Source organism: Pongo abelii, chromosome 19 (assembly GCF_028885655.2).
Source record: "Pongo abelii isolate AG06213 chromosome 19, NHGRI_mPonAbe1-v2.0_pri, whole genome shotgun sequence".
Taxonomy (NCBI): domain Eukaryota; kingdom Metazoa; phylum Chordata; class Mammalia; order Primates; family Hominidae; genus Pongo; species Pongo abelii.
This window is the reverse complement of record NC_072004.2, coordinates 67,924,845-67,947,766: the sequence shown is the minus strand read 5'-3', so window position 1 is coordinate 67,947,766 and position 22,922 is coordinate 67,924,845. Positions and strand designations below refer to the sequence as shown.

The following is a 22,922-nucleotide window of genomic DNA, read 5'->3' as shown; positions in this document are numbered from 1 at the left end:
CTCAAATCTCAAGATATAATAAACACAGACAACTTGTGCTCAAAATGTTAACAAGAAATACACTTCCTAGGAGACAGAGTCCTCCTGACTCAATAAGCAGAGTGAATAATTTTACTTTTCTTTTGTTCAGGGGAGATCTGGTCTATTTTCACAAGCAAAGGAGAAGGAAAAAAAGCCAAGGGGTACCTTCATGGTAGCCAAAGGGGCACAGATAATAAACAGAGGTGATAAAGCTAGGTTGTGAGAATTAGGAGACTACTGGGAAGTCTCTAAGGTTTTTTTCCCCTGGAAGGGCAGGAACACAAGATGCTTCTGGAATCTCTGGATTATGGGAAGCCACCAGCCAAAATTTCTTTTCATGCATGGCTGCATGGCTGTCAAGTCTCTCCTTCCCGTCCTTCAGCCAAGCACTTTTTCTTTGATACCATCAGTTCAGAAAGGGCCAGCCTGTTTGAATCCTGTAAGTGCTCTAGCCCTGTGTGTGTCCCTTTCCCTGGTGGCTGTGTTGGTGTGGGAAGCCTAGCCCACCCCACCAGCAGCCTGACCTGGATCCTTCCGGCAGAAGGCCCAGAACAGTGAAAGCCTGAGGCAGTTTGTTGGAGGCAATGCAGCCTGCCTGCTATAAGCTGTGAGACTTAGATATATTCTACCAATTAGGGCACATCTGTTCAAAACGCTGAAAGGCGGGCACTATCTCTTTAAGAGGCATCCCACTCCTCTCCTTGAGTAATGAGGGCTGGGAGCACAAGGGAGTCAGATGCTGATTAAACAGTCCTACTGCCGAGCTCTGTTAGAAAATTACTGTAATTATGATCTGGTCCCAGCAGAGGGATGAGTTCCAATCCTGCTAATAACCCTTCCAGGTGCCTCAGATTCAGGGCCCATGGGAGGCAGCGTCGACAGGGCTCTGGCTGGCACCAGGGCCGGTGATGGCCCTCCTGGCTGGCCTGTGCTGGCAGAGACAACAATGGCACTGGACCTCACTTCCTATTTTGGCCTCCTGAGAAGGCAGTGGTTTTTGGTTGCGTTTTTGTTTTATTTATTTTTTGGTTCTGGACAGAGCTCCTGGGAGTCATTTTGTATGAGAAAACTTTCCAGTAAATGAACACGGAAGACCAGGAAAATCACAGCCGAGAGATGGCAGTCTGTCCTGAATCTCCCCACTTCTGCCTGGGGACTGTAGTCAACACACGAAAAGCATGTTGCCCAGCCCCAGTCCCACCAGTGCACTGAGGGAACCAGAGCCGAACCCTTTCATCTGCAGCTGCCTTCTGCGTGGTGTTTCTTGATCTGAAGTACACAGCATTTGACTTGGTCCTAAGTGGGAGTTTCAAGCACTCCTCTTTTAGATCTCTGTCATAGAAAAGGGAAACAAGGGATAGTAATCACAGGGCTCGAGACACGAGAGAGACTGTAATGCAGCTCTGAACCGGCGAGTATGGTCTTGCTCATTCCAACACATCGTAGTGCAAATCTGCAGCAGCGCAGGTGAGCAAATCTTAAAGGTAGAGCAAAGGGTTTTTAAGCCCTGAGGGATTTGTGGCATTTAAATGCTGTACCTTCTCAACCTAGCTGTAATCTCTATCACATAATCCAGCAGCTCAAGCACAAACTTCTAGAATGAGGGGCGGTTTCTCTGCTTTGTGCTAAACACACCCCAAATGCTGTGAGACAGCAATTCTCAACCAGGGGAGATTTTGCCCCCAGGGGATATTAGGCACTGCCTAGAAATATTTTTGGTGGTCAGAGCTCAGGGGTAGGGTAGGGGGAGGCCACTGGCACTTAGTGGGTAGAGGCCAGGGGTGTGGCCGAACATCCTACAATGCTCCCAACAACATAGAATTATCTGGCTTAAGATATGAATAATGCTGAGGTCGAGAAGCCCTGCACTAACAGAGTGAAGTAATCTGCTCCAAGTTCTGGTACCCTAAACATGGAGATGTTGAAGAAATGAACTTCAATCTCCAGATGCTGCATGCTTCTCCGGAGGTGGAACAGTTCATGACACGTCCATGGAGCTGGTGGTGTGCATATGCCACCTTGGTGACTCACAGCACAGCAATGCGGGCATGTCTGATGGTGTGGAAAAGGGAAATGTCTGTAGCCTGCTTCCTGTTCCATGATGGGATGTGGAGGATAAAAGGTGACCAGCTGCTCACCATCAGGCTGCGAGTGTCTACAGTGGAAGCAGATGCCCTCTTTGAGGACCAGCACTAGAAGTCTCTTGGAACACTTCGGTCACAGGAGGCAGGGAAGTGGCATGCTATTGCTCGGTGCCACAAAAATGCTTCCTTCGGTGGCGCTTTGCCAGTTGGAGGGGTGGTGGACTGTGATGGGACCCCACGAGGGAACTGAATGCACACAGCCGTTGACAGCTGGCCAGCCCCACAGGCGGCTCGATGCCAAAGACACCAGGCCCCTCAGAATGCCTGGGCATCAGGAAAAGAAAGCCCAGTTGGCAGGGTCTGCCTGGAAACCAGGCCTGCAGGGGAGAGGACTTCATTAGAAGGGAAGTTGCCAAGCCTCATACCAGGAAAGCCAGGTCATCTTTCTCTACTGTCCACTCCCCAGATGACTGGGCACCTCATTTTGCCTATTTTTAGCATAATCACACTTCCCAGTTTACACCTGCGGTCTTGGTATCATCATTAACTCCCCTTTCACTCTCAAAAATGTCTTCCTTTGGAGAATAAATTATACGATCACTCTGTTAATTGTACTTCAGTTTCCTCTGACACGGAAGTATTTTTGAGGCCATTATATTTATAAAAGATTTTGTGCAGCATGGGCTAAATCTTAAAATATATCATTAATGGAATCCGAAAGAATGGTCATCAATTCATATAGAGGAGAAAAACAGCATGTTTTCTGAAGAGTTAGTTTTTTATAGGGAAAAAGGGAGACTAATTCAAACCCCTTGAAAAAGAAGAATCTTTTTAGTTATAAATTTCAAAGTCCCTACCCAATCTCGGTAAGTTCTAATGGGAAATGAAATAGCTGGGCAGTAGGGAAGGGAAGAAGCAAGGGACTATGGTAATCCACAAACTAGAAAATGAGCTGGAGTCACTGGGCTGTGTCGCAGAGATAATCCTCTGTGTAGAGGTCTGCTTTTTTTAAACTCAGCCCTGCAGATTTTGCTGGTGCTCTGGGAGTTAACAAATCAACGCCATTCAAGATTTATCCTTCCAGAGCCACTCCTGGTGGGAGACCTGAGGGGAGGGGTTTTTGTTTTTGTTTTTGTTTTGCCAAAGATGAAAGCACCACTGTCCCTGGCATCTGAGAGTTTTGTTCTTAAGATAAAAAAAAAAAAAAAACCTTTTGTTTCTTTTCTTTTTTTTCATCTTGCTTCTCTTCAACTCCATCTTTCTCAGACTGGTTTTTAAAGGCAGGGGTCTTCCTCCCCAGCCATGTGCATTATCTTGCGCTTTGCATTGACACCACTGCTTTATTGGGATGCCAGGGACTGGCATGAAATGTGGATTTTGAAGATGTCTCACTGGAGGTGTCTGACTGCAACAGAACTCGAGTAAGTCAATAAGCAAAGCAGCTGACAGAATTTCAAGGGGCTTTCATTTTATTTCTTCTTCCATGGCAGAGTTTGTGATTTTGAACCAGTGGTCACAACCTTTAAGATCCTCAGTTTCATCATCTGCAAATACGAGCTGCTTATAAATAAGGTGGTGCAACTAGGGAAGCTAAAATTCTTAAAAAGGTTAATGGCAACTTGAGATCAATGCTAATTCCTTACATAATTCTGTTTAGATAAAAAAATCTGTCTCAGCTGGGCGAAGTGGCTCATGCCTATAATCCCAGCACTTTGGGAGGCTGAGGCAGGTGGATCACGAGATTAGGAGTTCAAGACCAGCCTGGCCAAGATGGTGAAACCCTGTCTCTGCTAAAAATACAAAAATTAGCCAGGCGTGGTGGTGGGCGCCTGTAATCCCAGCTACTCGGGAGGCTGAGGCAGAGATCGCATCACTGCACTCCAGCCTGGGTGACAGAGGGGAGACTAGGTCTCAAAAAAAAAAAAAAAAATCAAACAGGAGGGAGGGCACCTTGTCAACCCCACCTTTGACACTACTCTAGTTGAAAACAAAATCAACCCGGGTTTAGGGAATGAGACTTAATAGGAATTCTCACCTCTTTCCCATTTTTCATTCGCCATCAAGAAAGATATAGTTGGCTTTGAATTAAATACAGATTTCTAAGAGATATACCAGGCCATCATATGGAAAAATTTAATATTGAGGTAATTGCAAAACAATGTCTATGCTATTTTGCTATGTGGATGACAGGGAAAGCACACTAGAAAAACGTATTTTTAATGAAATGTAGCTGAAATGTTGCTTTCAGAGCATTTAGTATTCTTGGATACCAGCTTGGACAATTCAGGCCAGCCCCAGGTTAGATTATTGACTGGGAGTCAGTACCTTCTGTGTCAATGATTACACATTTACTTCTTAAATTTAGGATTTTAGCTTTTAAATTTTCTTTTTACATAAAATCAAGGAAAAAAGCCTTTCATCTCCATAGCTCTCCTATTTCACTTGCCAGAACAATTGGTAGTGATTAAGAAGCCATCCTACATATAATGTGGTTAGTTAAGTGGTCTAATGCCCCAGTTATCCAGTTAGTGGCAGGCAGTGAGGTGGGGATTTGGTTAGTAGAGCCAAACAGAGGAGCGGTAATCTAATTAGCCTGTTGCCATTTGAGGTGTTGGCTAAGTTGGGGGCTAATTGGGTGGGGAGCAGTTTTGCTGGGTGAGGTTTAGTTTCCAATGCTGTAGGAATCTGCTGCTTCCAAAAAGTCTCCTTTAGAACTATCTCCTAGCAGAGGATGTCCATCAGCCTGTAGACTGTCTCATCAACACATCAAACATGCTCTACCCAACGCCCCCCCGCTTTCTTTTTTTTTTTTGCATATAACAATGTCAGAGACAGCCAGAACAACTACAGACCAGATTTCCAATGAGGTCATTTGTTTATATACTTTAGAACCAACCTAATTTCTTTTTCTGCTGAGTTTCACAGCTAGAAGGGCCAGAGATCTGAGTGTGGTCCCTACGGTGGGGTGTATGGCGGTACCCAAATACCTTTGCAGTTTGGCAAGTGGTTGTTTCCTCTTGTTAACAGGTATAGAAGGGACATTTTATTTTAAATGCTGGAAGCCAATGGCCATATGATTTAGAGAGCATTGAACTCTGTAGGGAGTGAAGAAGTTACCTTGACCTTTTTCTTTTCTTTTCTTTTTTTTTCTTTTTTTCCTGCTCTGTTGCCAGGCTAGAGTGCAGTGGTGTGATCTTGGCTCACTGCAACCTCCACCTCCCAGGTTCAAGCGATTTTCATGCCTCAGCCTCCTTAGTAGCTGGAATTACAGGCGTGCGCCACCACACCTGGCCAATTTTTGTATTTTTAGTCGAGATAGGATTTCATCATGTTGGCCAGGATGGTCTTGATCTCTTGACCTCGTGATCCACCCACCTTGGCCTCCCAAAGTGCTGGGATTACAGGCGTGAGCCACCGCACCCAGCTGACCTTTTCCTTTTTCAGTCTCTTATCCTGTCCCAGATCCCTGCCCTTTCTCTTCTGGTATCCCCTTTTCTGATGTCTTTCAGCCACAGAGTGGTGGCACAGTGATATTCTGGCCTCTTAGCCACCCAGCTTTTCAGATTTGGGTCCCTGGGTCTCCAGGGAAGGATGGGCGAGGGATGGAGGAGTGGGGGAGAGGTGGGTGCAGAGGAGGAGTATAGAAGGGTTTGTGTTTGCTCCCTCTGTTAAACACTTTAGAATACTGCCCATTGTCCTTTCTTGTGGGATGGGATTGGTGCAAAGGCTCCTAAAACTGGAGGCAGTTGGTTCTCTTTGGTTCACCTGCTCATATGCTGCCACCTAGTGTTTCCTTCTCCTTTAGCACTCTGTGTGAAGCGTGGGGGGACGTCAAGGACACTTCTATATTGCTTTTATCTCACTTGGGGTTTTTTTTCCTCCTAAACCTAAAATTTCCCCTTTTCATTCCATGCAGTTATCCATCATACACAAAACTGTTTTCTTCTTTTTACTCTTGGGTCAGATAATCTGGAAATGAATAGTTGGTATAAGATCTATTTTTTTTGAGAAAGTTAGAGCCCACTAACATCCCTGTTTGCCCCCTGGTTTCTCTTTTGTGATGTGAGATGGGCGTCTTACTCCAGTGCTGCAACATGGTCATTACAGAGGAGAGGCAGGCTACCACCAATCCAGGGCTTCTCTGAACAGGGATTTCTTTTTTCTTTTGTTTTCTTTTTTTTATTTTTGAGACGGAGTCTCACTCTGTCACCCAGGCTGGAGTGCAGTGGCGCGATCTCGGCTCACCACAACATCCACCTCCCGGGTTCAAGCGATTCTCCTGTCTCAGCCTCCCAAGTAGCTGGGATTACAGGTGCATGCCACCATGCCTGGCTAATTTTTGTATTTTTAGTAGAGACGAGGTTTCACCATGTTGGCCAGGCTGGTCTCAAACGCCTGATCTCGTGATCTGCTCCCCTCGGCCTCCCAAAGTGCTGGGATTATAGGCGTGAGTCACTGCGCCCGGCCAGTTGCCTGTCTTTCAAAATTTCTCCTGTAGAGAATCAGGCAATAATAGCAGCTACCCTTATTGAGCAGTTATTATGTGCCAGGCATTGTTCCAAGTACCATTACACATGTTAAATCATTTAATCTTCCTAATCACCTAATGATACAGTGAATAGAGTATATCCCTTCTAAGGTGAGGAAACTGAGGCATAAACAGTTGAATAACTTGCTCCAGAGAGCACAGTAGACAGAGAACTGAGATTTATTCCCAGGCTCTCTGGTTGCAGATGTTATGCTGTTAATCACTATGTTTTCCTGCCTCTTAATATGCAGGTAACCTGAGTGCTAGGTACAGACAACAGGAAAGGGAAACAGGGAGCCCTGTATCCATACTTGAGCTCTCCTCAGAGCATTTCCTCAGCCCCTACCTGGGAGGTGTTGTAGTGGAGGACACGTGGGTTGTTAACTAACCCGAGGCCTGAAGAGGAACTCTTCAATGTGCTGACTCCAAGGCCTTGCTTCTGGTTCTGTCTCGTTTTGGAGATTCAGCACATAGGAAAAAAACCAAGTAGCTGGGTGGGAGTGGTGGCTCATGTCTGTAATCCCAGCACTTTTGGAGGCTGAGGCGGGTAGATCACTTGAGCTAAGGAGTTTGAGAGCAGCCGGGCCAACATGGTGAAACCCCATCTCTATAAAAATACAAAAATTGGCTGGGCGCAGTGGCTCAGCCACCCTGTAATCCCAGCACTTTGGGAGGCCGTGGCGGGTGGATCACTTGAGGTCAGGAGTTCAAGACCAGCCTGATTAACATGGTGAAACCCCGTCTCTACTAAAAATACAAAAATTAGCTGGGTGTGGTGGTGCAGGCCTGTAATCCCAGCTACTTGGGTGGCTGAGGCAGGAGAATCGCTTGAACTGGGGACAGGGAGGTTGCAGTGAGCCAAGATTGTGCCACTGCACTCCAGCCTGGGCAACAGAGTCAAGACTCCATCTCAAAAACAAACAAAAAACCAAAAATGAGCCAGGTGTAGTGGTGGGCGCCTGTAATCCCAGTTACTCGGGAGTCTGAAGCAGGAGAATTGTTTGAACTCAGGAGGTAGAGGTTGCAGTGAGCCAAGATCATGCCACTGCACTCCAGCCTGGGCAACAGAGCAAGACTCTGTCTCAGAAAAAAAAAACAAAAAGCAAAAGACAAAAAATAAACAACAGATGTGGATTCCAGAGAAGATTCTGCTCTGAAAGACAATTCCAAGTCTCCTTTTTTCTCTGGGCTTTTGTTTTCTCTCATGCTATCCCCACTTTATTGGGAGGTGGTAAAAATGCCCAGAGCTGACATATTGATATCATTTTACAAAAAAGAGCTCAACATCATCACACATGGCAAGGAACCACATCCCAAGTTTATTTGTGCTTTTCAAACCAGCCAGAACAACCAGCAATGTCCTCCTCCCAAGGTTTCCTTCTGTCTAACTTTCTTTGTGAAAAGCTTGTGGAAAAGGCAGATGTGACTGTGTGGACACATTTAGAGATGGGGATGAGCTATGACTAGGCTGGTTTAGTAACAGGTTTGATGAACGTGCCTCTTCCCACTTGTCTTACTGGTAGCTTACAGTCACTCTGAGGTGTCAGAGACTTGGGTCTCTTCAGCAAAGAGAGGAGTCCAAGGCGTTGGTGGGGTGGCAGAAGTAGGGAGTGGGAACTTTTGATGATCAGTTTCCTCATAAAGGCAGGAGAGAGGGAAGAATATATTTCCTAAAGGAGGAAAAATACATAAATTTGCTTTTGTGATTCAAAATATAGACGTATTAAAGGGCACAGAGTATAATGTTTTCCCCCTTACCCTGTCTCACAGTTTCTCTGTCCTTGGAGGCAACCATGTTATCATTTCATGTCTGCCTCCAGAAATATCCCATACAAATATAAACAAACAGGTATATATAGTCTCCAGTCCTTTTTTATACAAATGGGGCAAATTTGGCTCCCATTCTTTGCTGCTTTATTTTTTTAAAACTTACCAACATATCTCAAATGTATTCCACACAGTTTCCCTTTCTTTTTTACTGTTGCGTAATATTCAATTCTATGAATGTACTATAGTTATTTGACTAGTTCTCTGTTAAACATTTAGGTCATTTCCAAGTGTTTGCTATTACAATGAACCGTATGTGCCTGTCATTTTGCATATGTGCAAGTATAGCTGTAGGATAATTTCTTTTTTTTTTGTTTTTTTACCCAAACCAAAAATGGTCAATAGGATAAATTCGTTTTTTTGTTTTTTTTTTTTTGAGATGGAGTCTTGCTCTGTTGCCCAGGCTGGAGTGCAGTGGCATGATCTCAGCTCACTGCAACCTCCGCCTCCTGGATTCAAGCGATTCTCCTGCCTCAGCCTCCTGAGTAGCCGTGTTACAGGCGCCCGCCACCACGCCTGGCTAATTTTTGTATTTTTAGTAGAGACGAGGTTTCACCATGTTGGTCAGGCTGGTCTCAAACTCCTGATCTCGTTATCTGCTCCCCTTGGCCTCCCAAAGTGCTGGGATTACAGGTGTGAGCCACTGCGCCTGGCCAGATAAATTCTTAGAAATAGATTTGTTGGGCCAAAGACAATGAAGAGATAAACAAATAAATGACAGAGTGAAAAAGGGTGAATTTGTTTTTTATTTTTATTTTTATTTTTTGAGATGGAGTCTCTGTCACCCAGGCTAGAGTACAATGGCGCAATCTCGGCTCACTGCAACCTCTGCCTCCCAGGTTCAAGTGATTCTCCTGCCTCAGCTTCCCAAGTAGCTGGGATTACAGATGCCCGCCACCATGCCTGGCTAATTTTTGTATTTTTAGTAGAGATGGGGTTTCACCATGTTGGTGAGGCCGGTCCTGAACTCCTGACCTCAAGTGATCCACCTGCCTTGGCCTTGAAAGTGCTGGGATTACAGGTGTAAGCCACCATGCCCGGCTGGCTGGATTTGTTTAGATTTGACAGAAAAATTCCAACCCTCTACACTTGTGGCCATGAAACAGTCTTCATCAGAAAAATCATAAAGTCAAACCTTGAGTGACAGGCCTGAGCTGGTGTTATATGGTTGTACAAGGGCATTGGAGAATAAGATCTATCCTTATGTATTTTCCTAAACGAGTTCACTCAGCTGCTGCAGCACACTAGAGTGGGCTCTGGTCTGGACTCCAAGGAGTGTTTGTATCACTGTCACACTGATGCCATTCTTTACCCCCAGCAGTGAAGACTGCTCCTATTTCAGGCCAGAAGATGGAGCTAGTGACAACATGCTGGTCTTGGGGGCCCTCCATCAGAATCTTAATTCTAACCAAAACCCACTCTGCACCAAAGTGGCTCCCACTATTATTCCACCCAAACCAGGCACCCACCCCCACTATTTTGAAACACAATGTGGTTCTTGCTAATAAAACACAAACCTATTCTTTTTCTTTTTTTGAGACAGGATCTTGCTCTTTCACCCAGGCTGGAGTGCAGTGGTGCAGTCATGGCTCACTGTAATCTCAACCTCCTGGGCTGAAGCATTCCTCCCACCTTAGCCTCCCAAGTAGCTGGGCCCACAGACGTGCACCACCACACTTGGCTAATTTTTTAAAAAAATTTTTGTAGAGAGGGGGTTTCACTCTGTTGCCCAGGCTGGTCTCAACCTCCTGATCTCAAGTGATCCTCCTGCCTTGGCCTCCTAAAGTGTTGGGATTACAGGTGTGAGCCACTGTGCCTGGCCCTGCAAACCATATTCTCTATTACTTAAAAGTTAATTTGATTATGTTCCATAGTTCCAATATTTCATATGTTCCAATATGAGGAATCCTCATATTGGATTCCTAATCTTGGTCAGTCATATTGCAATATGTGGGCATTTTGGGGAAATGGTGCCCTGAGTTTGAGAGCTGGGGATAAACCTAGATTCATCCCTGTGGCAAAAATTGCTAGTTTTATCCCAATATCCATTCTTCCCTTTGTATTTAATCATGAATCTCCCAATTCTAAGCTGGACACAGGGCTATAAGCTTTCTTTACAGCTTGCTGTGTCCATATATTCCAACTTCTGACCAATGGAATGTGAAAGGAATTGTGTGTGCAACATCTTTGAAGTGCCCTTAAAGGAAGGGGGTATGCTTTTCTCTTTTTTTCATTTTTTATTTTCTCAAGACGGAGTCTTGCTCTGTCGCCCAGGCTGGAGTGCAATGGCGTGATCTTGGCTCACTGCAACCTATCCCTCCTGGGTTCAAGCGATTCTCCTGCCTCAGCCTCCTGAGTAGCTGGGATTACAGGTGTGCGCCACCATGCCTGGCTAATTTTTTGTATTTTTAATAGAGATGGGATTTCACCATGTTGGCCAGGCTGGTCTTGAACTCCTGACCTCATGATCCGCCCACCTGGGACTCCCAAAGTGCTGGGATTACAGGCGTGAGCCCCTGCACCCGGCCTGACCTTCTCCTTTTATCTTTCCTGCTGTGTGCTGTGTAGGTTGCAGACAGGATGGCTGGAGATGGAGCATCTGTCTTGGCCATTAGGTAACCTTGGGAATGTTGGGCACACAGAGAAGAACAAAAAGAAAAGGTACCTGGGACTGGATACCTTGGACCACTTACCTCTAGATTTTTACAGAAGAGAAAAATACATTTCTGTGTAAATTTTTTTTTTTTTTTGAGACAGAGTCTCACTCTGTTGGCGCAGGCTGGAGTCCAGTGGCGTGATCTCGGCTCACTGCAACCTCCGCTTCCTGGGTTCAAGCGATTCTCCTGCCTCAGCCTCCCCAGTAGCTGAGATTACAGGCGCCCACCACCACACCTGACTATTTTTTTTTGTATATTTAGTAGAGATGAGGTTTCACTATGTTGGTAAAGCTGGTCTCGAACTCCTGACCTCAGGTGATCTGCCCACCTCAGCCTCCCAAAGTGCTGGGATTACAGGTGTGAGCCACTGAGCCTGGCCTTCTGTGTTAATTAAGTCACTTTTAGTTTAGATTTTATGTTGCTATTAGTTGAACCTTATCCTAAGTGACACTGTCCCCAAATTTAAGAAAAAAACAATTCCAGAGGCATTTTCTTTCCATCAGTGGTGAATCACTAGCATTAGTATGAGAAATGAAGAAAAGCTACTTCACTGGCAACTCTCATCTTTCAGAGAACAAAGTAGTGGCCCACAAGTTCCACTGAACTATTAGGCAGTTCATTGGCAATGGTTCTGATACCTGGGTTTCATCTTTCTTCCACTTCAAAGGCAGTGGTGAGATACTCCTTTGGAACAATCCCAACGAGGCTGTTCAGTTCTCCCAGCCACCAGCCATACATGTTATACTCCTGAAAAGTGAAAAGAGGATAGCGTCAGTTAGAATTTGTTCATGCTTCTGCTCATTTATTCTAGTGATTGCATGGGAGATTCTGTTTGGTGGTTTCATTGTTGCCATTATCACTGTGAACTGTTAACTTCCCTGATGGAATTATTAAATTTAAAAAAGTCATCTAGAGGAAGAGAGCAAGCACTTTCATTTTGCCATCTTCCTGTCTACATTGTAAAGTTAGCACATTTGATGCCCTTGCTGAACCTAAAGAGCATTTTTTTTTAAACCAAGCCGAATGGTATAGCTTCTTAGAGAAACTTGGGCACACATTAAATTGCCAGAACACTACAGATATTCAAGGGGTCAACTCATAGTTCAAATCAATAATATTTATCAAGCATCTTCTATGTGCAAAGTGCTGTTTGAGTTCCCATGAGGTATATAATGATGAATCGGAGGATTGCTTGCTCCTTGGGAGCTTACAGCAGAGTAATGGGCTTTGGAGTCAGACAGACTGAGATCTAATCCTCGCTTGGTCATTTAGTAGTCACATGACTTTAGGTTCTCCTAGCTTTAGCTTCTTTATCTCCCTTCTATCTTGTGGAGATGTAAATTGTATCACTGAAGTAAAAACAACTGAAAGTGTTTGATACATAGTAGGTGCTCTAAACATTAGATTCTTTCCCTAGAACAGGTGAGAGGTGACAGGTACATTAATAATGACAGGCTAGTCACAGAGAGGAACAAACAAGAAAGAGGATGAGAGGGTTTTAAAGAGAGTTTAAGGGGTAGTCACAGGGTGAGGATGCAGCTCCTTGAATACAGAAAAGCTTCTCAAAAGCACAACAGATGTTGAAGAGTATGGGGCTATTTCTTTTTTTTTTTTTTTGAGACGGAGTCTCGCACTGTCGCCCAGGCTGGAGTGCAGTGGCAAGATCTCAGCTCACTGCAACCTCCGGCTCCCAGGTTCAAGCAATTCTCCTGTCTCAACCTCCTGAGTAGCTGGGATTACAGGTGCGTGCCACCACACCTGGCTATTTTTTTTTTAGACAGAGTGTTGCTCTGTCTCCCAGGCTGGAGTGCAGTGGCGCAATCTCGGCTCACTGCAACCTCCACCTCCCAGGTTCAAGCGATTCTCCTGCCTCAGCCTCCCGAGTAGCTGGGATTACAGGCGCGTACCACCACGCCCGGCTAATTTTTCTATTTTTAGTAGAGATGGGGTTTCACCATGTTGGCCATGATGGTCTTGAATTCCTGACCCCAGATGATCCACCCGCCTCAGCCTCCCAAAGTGCTGGGATTACAGGCGTGAGCCACTGCACCTGGCCACAACTGGCTAATATTTTATATTTTTGGTAGAGATGGGGTTTCATCATGTTGGCCAGGCTGGTCTCAAACTCCTGACCTCAAGTGATCCACCAGCCTCGGCCTTGCTAAGTGCTGGGATTACAGGCGTGAGCCACTGTGCCCACTCTGAGTATGGGGCTATTTCTGATAGCACCAGAAAATGTTTTCTTTCTTTTGAAAGAAGTAAAATTAGAATGAAAAAAAATTTTTTTTTTTTTTTGAGACAGAGTCTCACTCTGTTGCCCAGGCTGGAATGCAGTGGCACGATCTTGGCTCACTGCAACCTCCACCTCCTGGGTTCAAATGATTTTCCTGCCTCAGCCTCCTGAGTAGCTGGGACTACAGGCTTGCGCCCAGCTAATTTTTGTATTTTTAGTAAAGACGGGGTTTCACCCTGTTGGCCAGGGTGGTCTCGAATTCCTGACCTCATGATCCGCTCGCCTCGGCCTCTCAAAGTGCTGGGATTACAGGTGTGAGCCACCGTGCCTGGCCAAAATAATTTTTTTTTTTTTTTTTTTTGAGATGGAGTCTCGCTCTTTCGCCCGGTCTGGAGTGCAGTGGTGAGATCTCAGCTCACTGCAACTTCTGCCTTCTGGGTTCAAGTGATTCTTCTGCTTCAGCCTCCTCAGTAGCTGGGACTACAGGTGTGCACCATCACGCCCAGCTAATTTTTGTATTTTTAGTAGAGACAGGGTTTCACCATGTTGGCCAGGCTGGTCTTGAGCTCCTGACCTCATTATCCACCCGCCTCAGCCTCCCAAAGTACTGGGATTACAGGTGTGAGCCACCGCGCCTGGCCCCAAATGAAATTTTAAGTATGGGAAATATCACATATTCCAGTTCAATTGGATTTGGTGTACCAAAGAGCTAACTGCTTCTTTGTACACTTGGTTGCTGAGTACTATTAGGAAAAACAAAACAAAAGAAATAAAACTAGATTGGTGATATGTAAAATTCAGAGTCCCTAGCATTATCTGGTGATCTTTTTATCTCTGGATGCATGTAATTATCATAGAATTATGATATCTAATATCTCCCTTCCTCAAACTCTTGTTGCTTCCGACAACCTCTTCTCCACCTTCAAAGGGAAAAGAGAAGCCATCAGATTTGTCAGCCTTCAGCCACCAAAGCAGAAACTTACCTGTATTGACAACCATCTTTCTTTCCCATTAAAGTCGGGGAAGCATCCCTCCCCTGGTTTAAGACTACCCCTCACAATATGCACTTGCAACCCTTCTCCTTTCTTTCCGAGAGAGGAGGTTCTGTGGAGACTGATCTCTGCCTGTAAAGTAAATGGCTCCTTCCACCAGCACTGAAAGGTGTTCAAGTTTCTCTCATTTTTGAAAACAACCATTAAATAGCTGCCGCTGCATGTCTACTTCCCATTTCTGCTAGTCTATGCCACACTTGTTGGAAAAGTTTACTCACTCACTGCTCCAACTTCCTTCCTGTTCACTGTTGAAGCCGCTCTCATCAGGCTCGGTTGCCGTCCTCTACTTAGGCTCTCTCTCCGTGGTCTCCTGTAACCTCTGCATTGCTCAGATTCCCTGAGCACTTCTCAGTCCTTAACTTACTTGATCTCTCAGCAGTGCTGGCACTATTGATCTTCTTGAGGCCTTTTATTGTCTTAGTTTCTATGATAGTTATACTCACCTGGTTTCTCTCCTTCTGCTTCTACTTCTCATTCTCCTTTGCAGGCTCATCTTGCTCAATTCTGCTTTTCAATGTGGTTGTTTTCCAGGGTTCTATCCTGGCCTCTTCTGTCTTGATGCACTTTACTAGAGAAATCCCATATATCTCTGTAGAGTATCCACCATGTCTGTGTTTATCACTCATGACCAGAGCGCCAGCCCAGGTCTGTATTGGACCCCAATAGCCAAGTGCATTCCACCAAGCTGTTCAAACTCAGCACGTCCTAAATTTAACATGTAATCCTGCCTTTACCTCCATCCTGACTCCGAAGCTATCTTTGCTTCCTTGGTTCTCTATCTCAGTGAGCTGTACTACAATGCACTGTTACCCAGGCTGGAATCTCAGGAGTCATTCCTAATTTCACTTTCACCTTCTTCTTCTTTCTTTTTCTTTTTCTTCTTTTTTCTTTTAAGATGGAGTCTTGCTCTCTGTTACCCAGGCTGGAGTGCAGTGGCGTGATCTCATGATCGCGGCTGACCACAACCTATACCTCCCAGGTTCAAGCAATTCTCCTGCCTCAGCCTCCCAAGTAGCTAGGACTACAGGCATGTGCCACCACGGCCAGCTAATTTTTGTATTTTTAGTAGAGACGAGGTTTCACCATATTAGCCAGGCTGGTCTCGAACTCCTGACCTCAGGTGAGCCACCCGCCTCGGCCTCCCAAAGTACTGGGATTACAGGCGTGTGAGCCACGGCGCCCAGCCCCATCCCCCTCTTCTAATCAATCCTTGAGTCCTGTCAATTCTCCCTCTAAAATATTACTAAAATCCTCCATTTTCTTTCCATTCCCAGTTGCCAATACCATAGGGTCATGTAGCTATCATCTCACATGAGAACTACAGAAACAATCTCCAAGTTAATCTCTGTATCAGCATTCTTCTTCTCCACTCTATTCGTTGTGCAACCAGACTCGCTCCCTACAGTACACATTGATAATGTCACTGCTCTGCTTGGAAACTTTCAGTGGGTTCCCAGTCCAGTGCCCCTTGTTAACTGTTTTTTTTTTTTTTTTTTTTGAGCCGTAGCCCCTGTTGCCCAGTCTGGAATGCAGTGACATGATCTCAGCTCACTGCAACCTCTGCCTCCTGGGTTCAAACGATTCTCCTACCTCAATCTCCTGAGTAGCTGGGATTACAGGTGCCCGCCACCACACCTGGCTAATTTTTGTATTTTTAGTAGAGATGGGGTTTCACCATATTGGCCAGGCTGGTCTTGAACTCCTGACCTCAGGTGATCTGCCTGCCTCGGCCTCCCAAAGTGCTGGGAATACAGGCATGAGCCACTGTGCCCGGCCACCCCTTAACTTCTTAACAAAGTAGACAAGGCCCTGCATGACCCAGTCCCACTCACTGTTCAGCATTGTCACTCACCTCCTAGATTTAGTGTCCCTTAGTAAAATAGAACTTGTCTCAGCTGCTCCTATGGGCCACAGGCTCCCTCACCTTGGAACCTTTCATCTGCCTGTTTAGCCTTTACTTCCCTCCTCATTTCATGGGGCTTACTCCTAAGCAGCCTTCAGATCTCAGTTCCTGAGTTACTGACTCTCTAGAAGCCTCTCCTTGACACTCTCTGACTGTGTGGGGTTCTGGTTACACGGTCCACAGTGCTGTGCCCTGTGCTTTCCTGGAAAAGAGCTTGTGATTACACTGCCTTCTATCTGCCTGTCTTTGTCTCAGTGTCAATCACTAGTTGGAAAGTTCTGGGGACTGGACCTTGTTGGTTTTGTTTGCTTTTGTGTTCTCAGCATTCAGCACTGTACCCAGCACAGAGTGGGTCCAAATAAATACTTGTTAAATGAGGCTGGGTGCGGTGGCTAACGCCTGTGATCCCAGCACTTTGGGAGGCCGAGATGGGTGGATCACCTGAGGTCAGGAGTTTGACACCCTGACCAACATGATGAAACCCTGTCTCTATTAAAAATACAAAAATTAGCTGGGCGTGGTTGAGGATGCCTGTAATCCCAGCTACTTGGGAAGCTGAGGCAGGAGAATTGCTTGAACCCGGGAGGCGGAGGTTGCGGTGAGCCGAGATCGTGCCATTGCACTCCAGCCTGGGCAACAAGAGCGAAACTCCATCTCAAATAAAAACAAAACAAAACAAAACAAACAAAAAAACTTGTTAAATGAGATTATGATGAAATGAAGGGGGCAGTGGGAATTTGTACTCTTAGTTGAGCAGATTTAGTTACAACTAACTCCAAGATATTCCCCTGGTGATTGAACTAGTTGTGGCGGAAAGAGATCAACTACCTTTGGAGACAGTCTCCTCAAATGGCTCCCTATACAACAATAAGAGTCTGAAATGCCACAAGAAGTGAGACTACTGAGTTGATCCTTTTAGGACCAGGGAATTGCCTTGTGAAAATCAGCCTTAAATAACTAAATGTGTCTGTCTGTCACCTCTTTCTACACCACACCTTCTTTTCTTGTTTTGTTTTTTGAGACAGGGTTTCGCTCTGTTGCCCAGGATGGAGTGCAGTAGTGCAAGTATAGCTCACTGCAACCACTCGTGGGCTCAAGTGATCCTCCTGCTTCAGCCTCCTAAGTAACTAGGACTACAGGTGCATTTCACCATGCCTGGCTAGTTAAAAAAAAAAAAACAACTTTTTTTTTTTTTGTAGAGATGGGGTCTCCCTATGTTGCCCAGGCTGGTCCTGAACTCCTGGGTTCAAGCAGTCCTCCTGCTTGTTGGGATTACTGGAGTGAGCCACTGTGCCTGACCCACCACACCTCATTTCCTCCCTCTCCCAGGCCAGCTTCTCCCTACAGTTTGCAACGTCTTATGGGAAATTACCTATAATTCTTTAGCTTTTTTTTGTGGCGGGGGGCAGGATTTCACTCTCTTCACCTAGGCCGAAGTGCAGTGGCATGATCTCGGCTCACTGCAACCTCTGCCTCCTGGGCTCGAGATTCTCCTGCCTCAGCCTCCAGAGTAGCTGGGACCACAGGCGCATGCCACTGCCTAATTATTTTTTATTTGCTAATTATTTTATTTATTTATTTTTTTTTGTAGAGATAGAGTTTTGCCATGTTGCCTAGGCTAGCCTTGAACTCCTGAGCTCAAGTGATCCCCCAGCCTCGGGCTCCCAAAGTGCTGGGATTACACCCTGCCCAGCCTGTCAGAGCATTTTTAAGCTCCCCTTGGTACAAGATATGTTACTGTCCATTTTCCGACACTGAAGTTAGGGCAGTTTCTGACTTACGTTTTCTTGTAGTGTTGCCTTGCTGTGAAGGGCCTTGCTGTGAAGGGGAAATACATACTCTGTCTACCTCTCACATTGTAACTTGTAAAAACTAGCTTTAGGTCTTCTGCTATCTCACAGGCAGAGGGTGGGCACAGTATTGTCTGAGAATCTTTTGATCCAAGTCAACTTGCTGAAATGTGTGAAATGTGGTCTTCCACCTGCCAGATGCTGTCATCTGCATCACCTGCAGGGGACAGTAAGGCATTCGCTCCCCGGGGATTGTTCAACGCTCCTAACTTTGACTAACACTTTGTAGCACCCCTCTTTAGTCGTAATGCCAGGAGTAGGGACGAAGCCTTGGGAAGGTGCTCTCTGCCAACTCGAAGAGGGTGCAAACAGGAAGCTGATGAGTCTCAGCAGGGTACCTGCAAAAGCCAGGCTCCCAGTCTGTCTGCTCTTGCTTGAGGGGAACACTGACCCTGCCGACTGCAGATGTAGAAGCCTCGCCACAGTGATGAGAACTGAAATGAGTGAAATCAACTCTCTGCCCTTCAAAACAAAAGAGCAGGCAGAAGTGTAAGGAGGATGGCACAGTCCCAGAGACCATATACATCCTGCTGTGGGAGCCTGGGAGCTTAATCAAAGCACCTACAGGTCCCGGGATCTGACTGTCTTTTCCAGATTTCATCCCTTGGCTGTATACCCGAAAAGGGCTGCAGGGCTGAGATGTTTAAAGCATGAATGGAAAATTTCTAACCTTCTCTCCCACTACCACCCCCATGCATTGCTCCAGCCCAGTCTGAACACCATGAGGTATTTTAAAATAATTTCTACTTTGATGAATTGCTGGGAAGTCCACAATTGCTCATAATCAAAGGGAGAAAAATGCAAATGAGATCCGGCCGAGAACTATCACCACCAAACGTTTATTTCACTGCACAGTGCCAAAAAGAATTAAAACAACATTAAACTCACAGCAATCATGTTTAAGCCCTCGTTTCCAAGTGCCAAATTGCACCACTCTGGATCATACAGATGTTCGTTAATTATGCTAATTTTTATTAAACTATTAAAATGGAGAGAGTACTGGCTCAGTCAGGCAGACCCCAGCTCTGAATGAACCCTGCTCCTGTCTAAAGGTGCTAATTTACTGCATTTTTATTAAGTTGCTGATTCTTGAGTTTTAGTTTTAGGAAGGCAAAGAGAACTGAATTCCTGGGATCAATGTTTGCTATAAACTCTGATTTCTTTTTGCCCAGGTGTTGGAAAGATTGGAAAAATGCTGAGAGGCTCCCGGGAGACCTGAAATCCTCAATTTGGAAGTGTTTCTATCTTCAAGGTAGGGATACACATCTACAAGTGACCGTGTTAGGGCTTCAGAATTATACATGCTCACTACTCCATAACTCTACATATATTCTGAATGGTAGGGCTAAGATTTATATTATACAAAATTGTTCAATGAAGATGTTTTAGATAAGAATATAAAAAGTTATTTAAAAAAAAAACCCCACAAACCTTTCCATCAGGGCTTGCTTCTTGCCACAAAGTCTTTTTAGAAACTTTTCATCTAAAATAAGCACAGTGTATGGTTTGTTCTCCTCATAAATATTTCTAGGTTTGACTAAACATCTGCTTCTCTCAATACCAACCTTGCCCCACCTCCTTGAACAACCCACATGAAGAAGTCTTAAAAATAAAAGTTGGCTATTTGGACTCCATTATATGGCTGTAGAAACTATTGGTCTGGATGAATGAAGCATTGAGTGAACCTGAAATAGACACAGGGCTCACCATCAGCAACAATCAAAGTGTTTATGGCAGATTTCACACTGCCATAAAAGGATTTATGCTGCTAATCTCCATCAACAAGGAAAAAAAAAAACCCTACCAAACCTGCCATAAAAAGAACAGCAAATTCTATAAACAAAAAGCAGTATGGCCACCAACAACGGGCATGTTGCACAGCTTGACTCTGCCTCCAGTGGTTTCCTATTGCTGTTTATGGTTTCAAGACTATCATGGACCTCCTCAGTGCTCCTCCTGTCACAGGGCCCTGAGTCCCTATGTGATGCTGCAAATACCCTGTCAGTAGGTGTCAGGGGATATCGGGGGAAAACCAGCAGGCGCCTATCATAAGCCTTAAAAGAGATTAAATACCCCTACTCCATGATTGCTACATTTTAATTTCTCTCCTCCCTGCTGGTTCCTATTTGTATAAGCTCTTCCATGGCTCCCCTGGAGTAGCACAGACATGACCTGGAATGACCATCCTGTCTTGGGATGAGAATTCAATTTCTAGGCTCAGTGAATCCTAGGCTGTTCCAACAAAAGGAACTCACCATCCTCCAGGGCACAGATTCTTAAACCAGAGTCTGTGAACCCCTGGCCTCTCTGTGGATGGATGTGAAGGAATCTTTGAACTCCCTGAAACTGGTGTAAAATTTTGTGTGCATGTGTACGTAGGCCTCATCTTTGGGGTGAGGCCCAGAACTTTCATCAGATTCTCAAAGGGTTTATGAACCCTTTGCAGTTTACCAGCCGGCACTCTATGGGAAAAAAATACAATGGTCTTTATGGGCTGGATCTGTACTTTGGCCCAGGGTGGGTATCCTTGCGCTCCGCACACACAGGCCCCTGCTTTTAAAAAATACAGTGAAGGAGAGGCCGGGCATGGTGGCTCACGCCTGTAATCCCAGCACTTTGGGAGGCTAAGGCGGGTGGATCACAAGGTCGGGAGTTCGAGACCAGCCTGGCCAATATGGTGAAACTCAATCTCTACTAAAAATACAAAAAAATTAGCTGGGCATGGTGGCGCACACCTGTAATCCCAGCTACTTGGGAGGCTGAGGCAGGATAATCGCTTGAACCTAGGAGGCAGAGGTTGCAGTGAGCCGAGATCGCACCACTGCACTCCAGCCTGGGCAACAGAGCGAGGCTCCATTAAAAAAAAACAAAAACAAAAACAAAAAACAATGAAGGGGAATCAAGAATCCTCATTGCTTCCATGCTGGATTTCATAGGCTTCAGCCCTCCAGCTGAAGAGGCTGTTCCCTCCTCAAAGGTTGACTGCACTTGTATACTCTTTTAAGGAATCATCTCTATTTTTTTTGAGACGGAGTTTTGCTCTTTGTCACCCAGGCTGGAGTGCAATGGTGCAGTCTCGGCTCACTGCAACCTCTGCCTCCCAGGTTCAAGCGATTCTCCTGCCTCAGCTTCCTGAATAGTTGAGATTACAGGCGCCCACCACCACGCCCAGCTAATTTTTGTATTTTAGTAGAGATGGGGTTTCACCATGTTGGCCAGGCTGGTCTCGAACTCCTGACCTCAGGCGATCCTGCCCACCTCCACCTCCCAAAGTTCTGGGATTACAGGCGTGAGCCACTGCGCCTGGCCAAGGCATCATCTGTTTAACTGTGACTTCAAAGTTGTGGTGTCTTCTCATAGTTTCCATTCAAATGGCTTGGAGCAAGCTGCTTGACACTGTCAGTTCCCTGGAGAAAGCTCCTAACAGAAACATTCTCTTTTCACATTGAATTGGGTTCCAAGTCTCCGTGGAACAAGATTCCCAGAAAATATCTCATACTTTTTTGTTCTTTTTTACCATAAAAGTTCCCTATATCAGTGCTTATAAACAAGAGGATGCATCTTCAAGAGAAGAGTCTATAAGCCCCTAACCCGAAAGATTAGTAAATGCTTGATATATGTATGGAAAGGTCAATCAATCACAGAAATATTGGTTTATGATTGCCTATTTCTCTTATTAGTGTTTGTGCATCATACATTGCCATTAGTTAAGATGGGAAATTTGAATTCCTAAGCAGAGTAACTTGTACTATTCCAGGGTCAGTCCCAAACATCATATTTTTACTCTGGATTTCCCCACAAATTCTCTATTCCTAAAATCCAGCTTTGGATATATAATTCTTTCTTAGGATACCATACCCTATGAAATAAATTAAGGGCTCCAAATCAGCATCCTTCTAACTGCCAAGAAAAACACGGCTGGGAACAGGAATTGTTCACCAAAGACAAAGTGCCCATTTTTCAGCACAGATAGTTTTATGAAGAGATTTTCCAGAAGGAGAAAGGAAATGGTCAGTTGGGTGGCTGGTAGGTTAGTGGTGTTGGAACTTGTGAAAGGATCGAAGCTCAGCACTTGGCTGAAACCTTGGGTAGCGTGGCAGCCTCTCCAGGCTGTTTTACAATCTGTTTTAAGTTCTTGGCAATCACTTTCTCTTTTTCCATTATTCAGAGTTTTGGTCTATAAATCATAATAAAAATGAATCATTAAATTTGCCTCAATTGAGCTAGTTTTATTTATTGTTACATTTCAAGGAACTTGCTAACCTGGAGATTGATGGGCCTGGATACAGGGGAAAGTATGTGAGTGTGAGAAGGGGGACATGGGAAGGCTGGGTAGTCAGCAACAGCAGTTGGGAGGGGGGTGGGTCATGGTGACAACTCCACAAAGTGCACCCTGAGCTAAGTGTTCTGAGAAGAGGAATGTGTTCTCTAGATGGAGGGTCTCAGAGCACTTGAGTGCGAGAGAACATTCAGCCTTAAAGGTGAAGCTTATGTCCTGAACAGGGTGGGAGTGGATAATGATCAAGCTGAGGCCACGGAGGTGTGCAGGGCCTGTGCACACACTGCATGTTGTGGGTGAAATGTGTGCAAAACACAGAGTGGGTGTGTGCAAGTGTATGTGACAGAAGAATCAAGCTGTGAAGGTAAGAGCAAAGGTGAAATAGGGCTGTAAGGAAAGAGAAATGAAAAGAAGCACACAATTACCTAAAGAAGAAAGAAGGGGTAGAGGGAAGGTAAACACTTTGCAGATGGGAGAAAACAAGGTGC

The 22,922-nt window shown here is 45.3% G+C and overlaps 1 protein-coding gene across 2 annotated transcripts in view; it reads right to left on the bottom strand.

Annotated features, from left to right (window-relative positions):
- Nucleotides 1–7,929: 7,929 nt before the first annotated feature.
- Nucleotides 7,930–22,922, bottom strand: part of SKAP1 (src kinase associated phosphoprotein 1) — a 310,267-nt gene continuing 295,274 nt past the window's right edge. For both annotated transcript variants that reach the window (XM_024235008.3, XM_024235009.3), the window contains exons 12-13: nucleotides 11,756–11,864; nucleotides 7,930–8,303 (exon numbers count right to left, since the gene is read on the bottom strand). In XM_024235008.3, coding sequence (XP_024090776.1) covers nucleotides 11,763–11,864 — 102 coding nt within the window. In that variant the 3' untranslated portion in view covers nucleotides 7,930–8,303; nucleotides 11,756–11,762. The remainder of the gene's footprint in view (nucleotides 8,304–11,755; nucleotides 11,865–22,922) is intronic.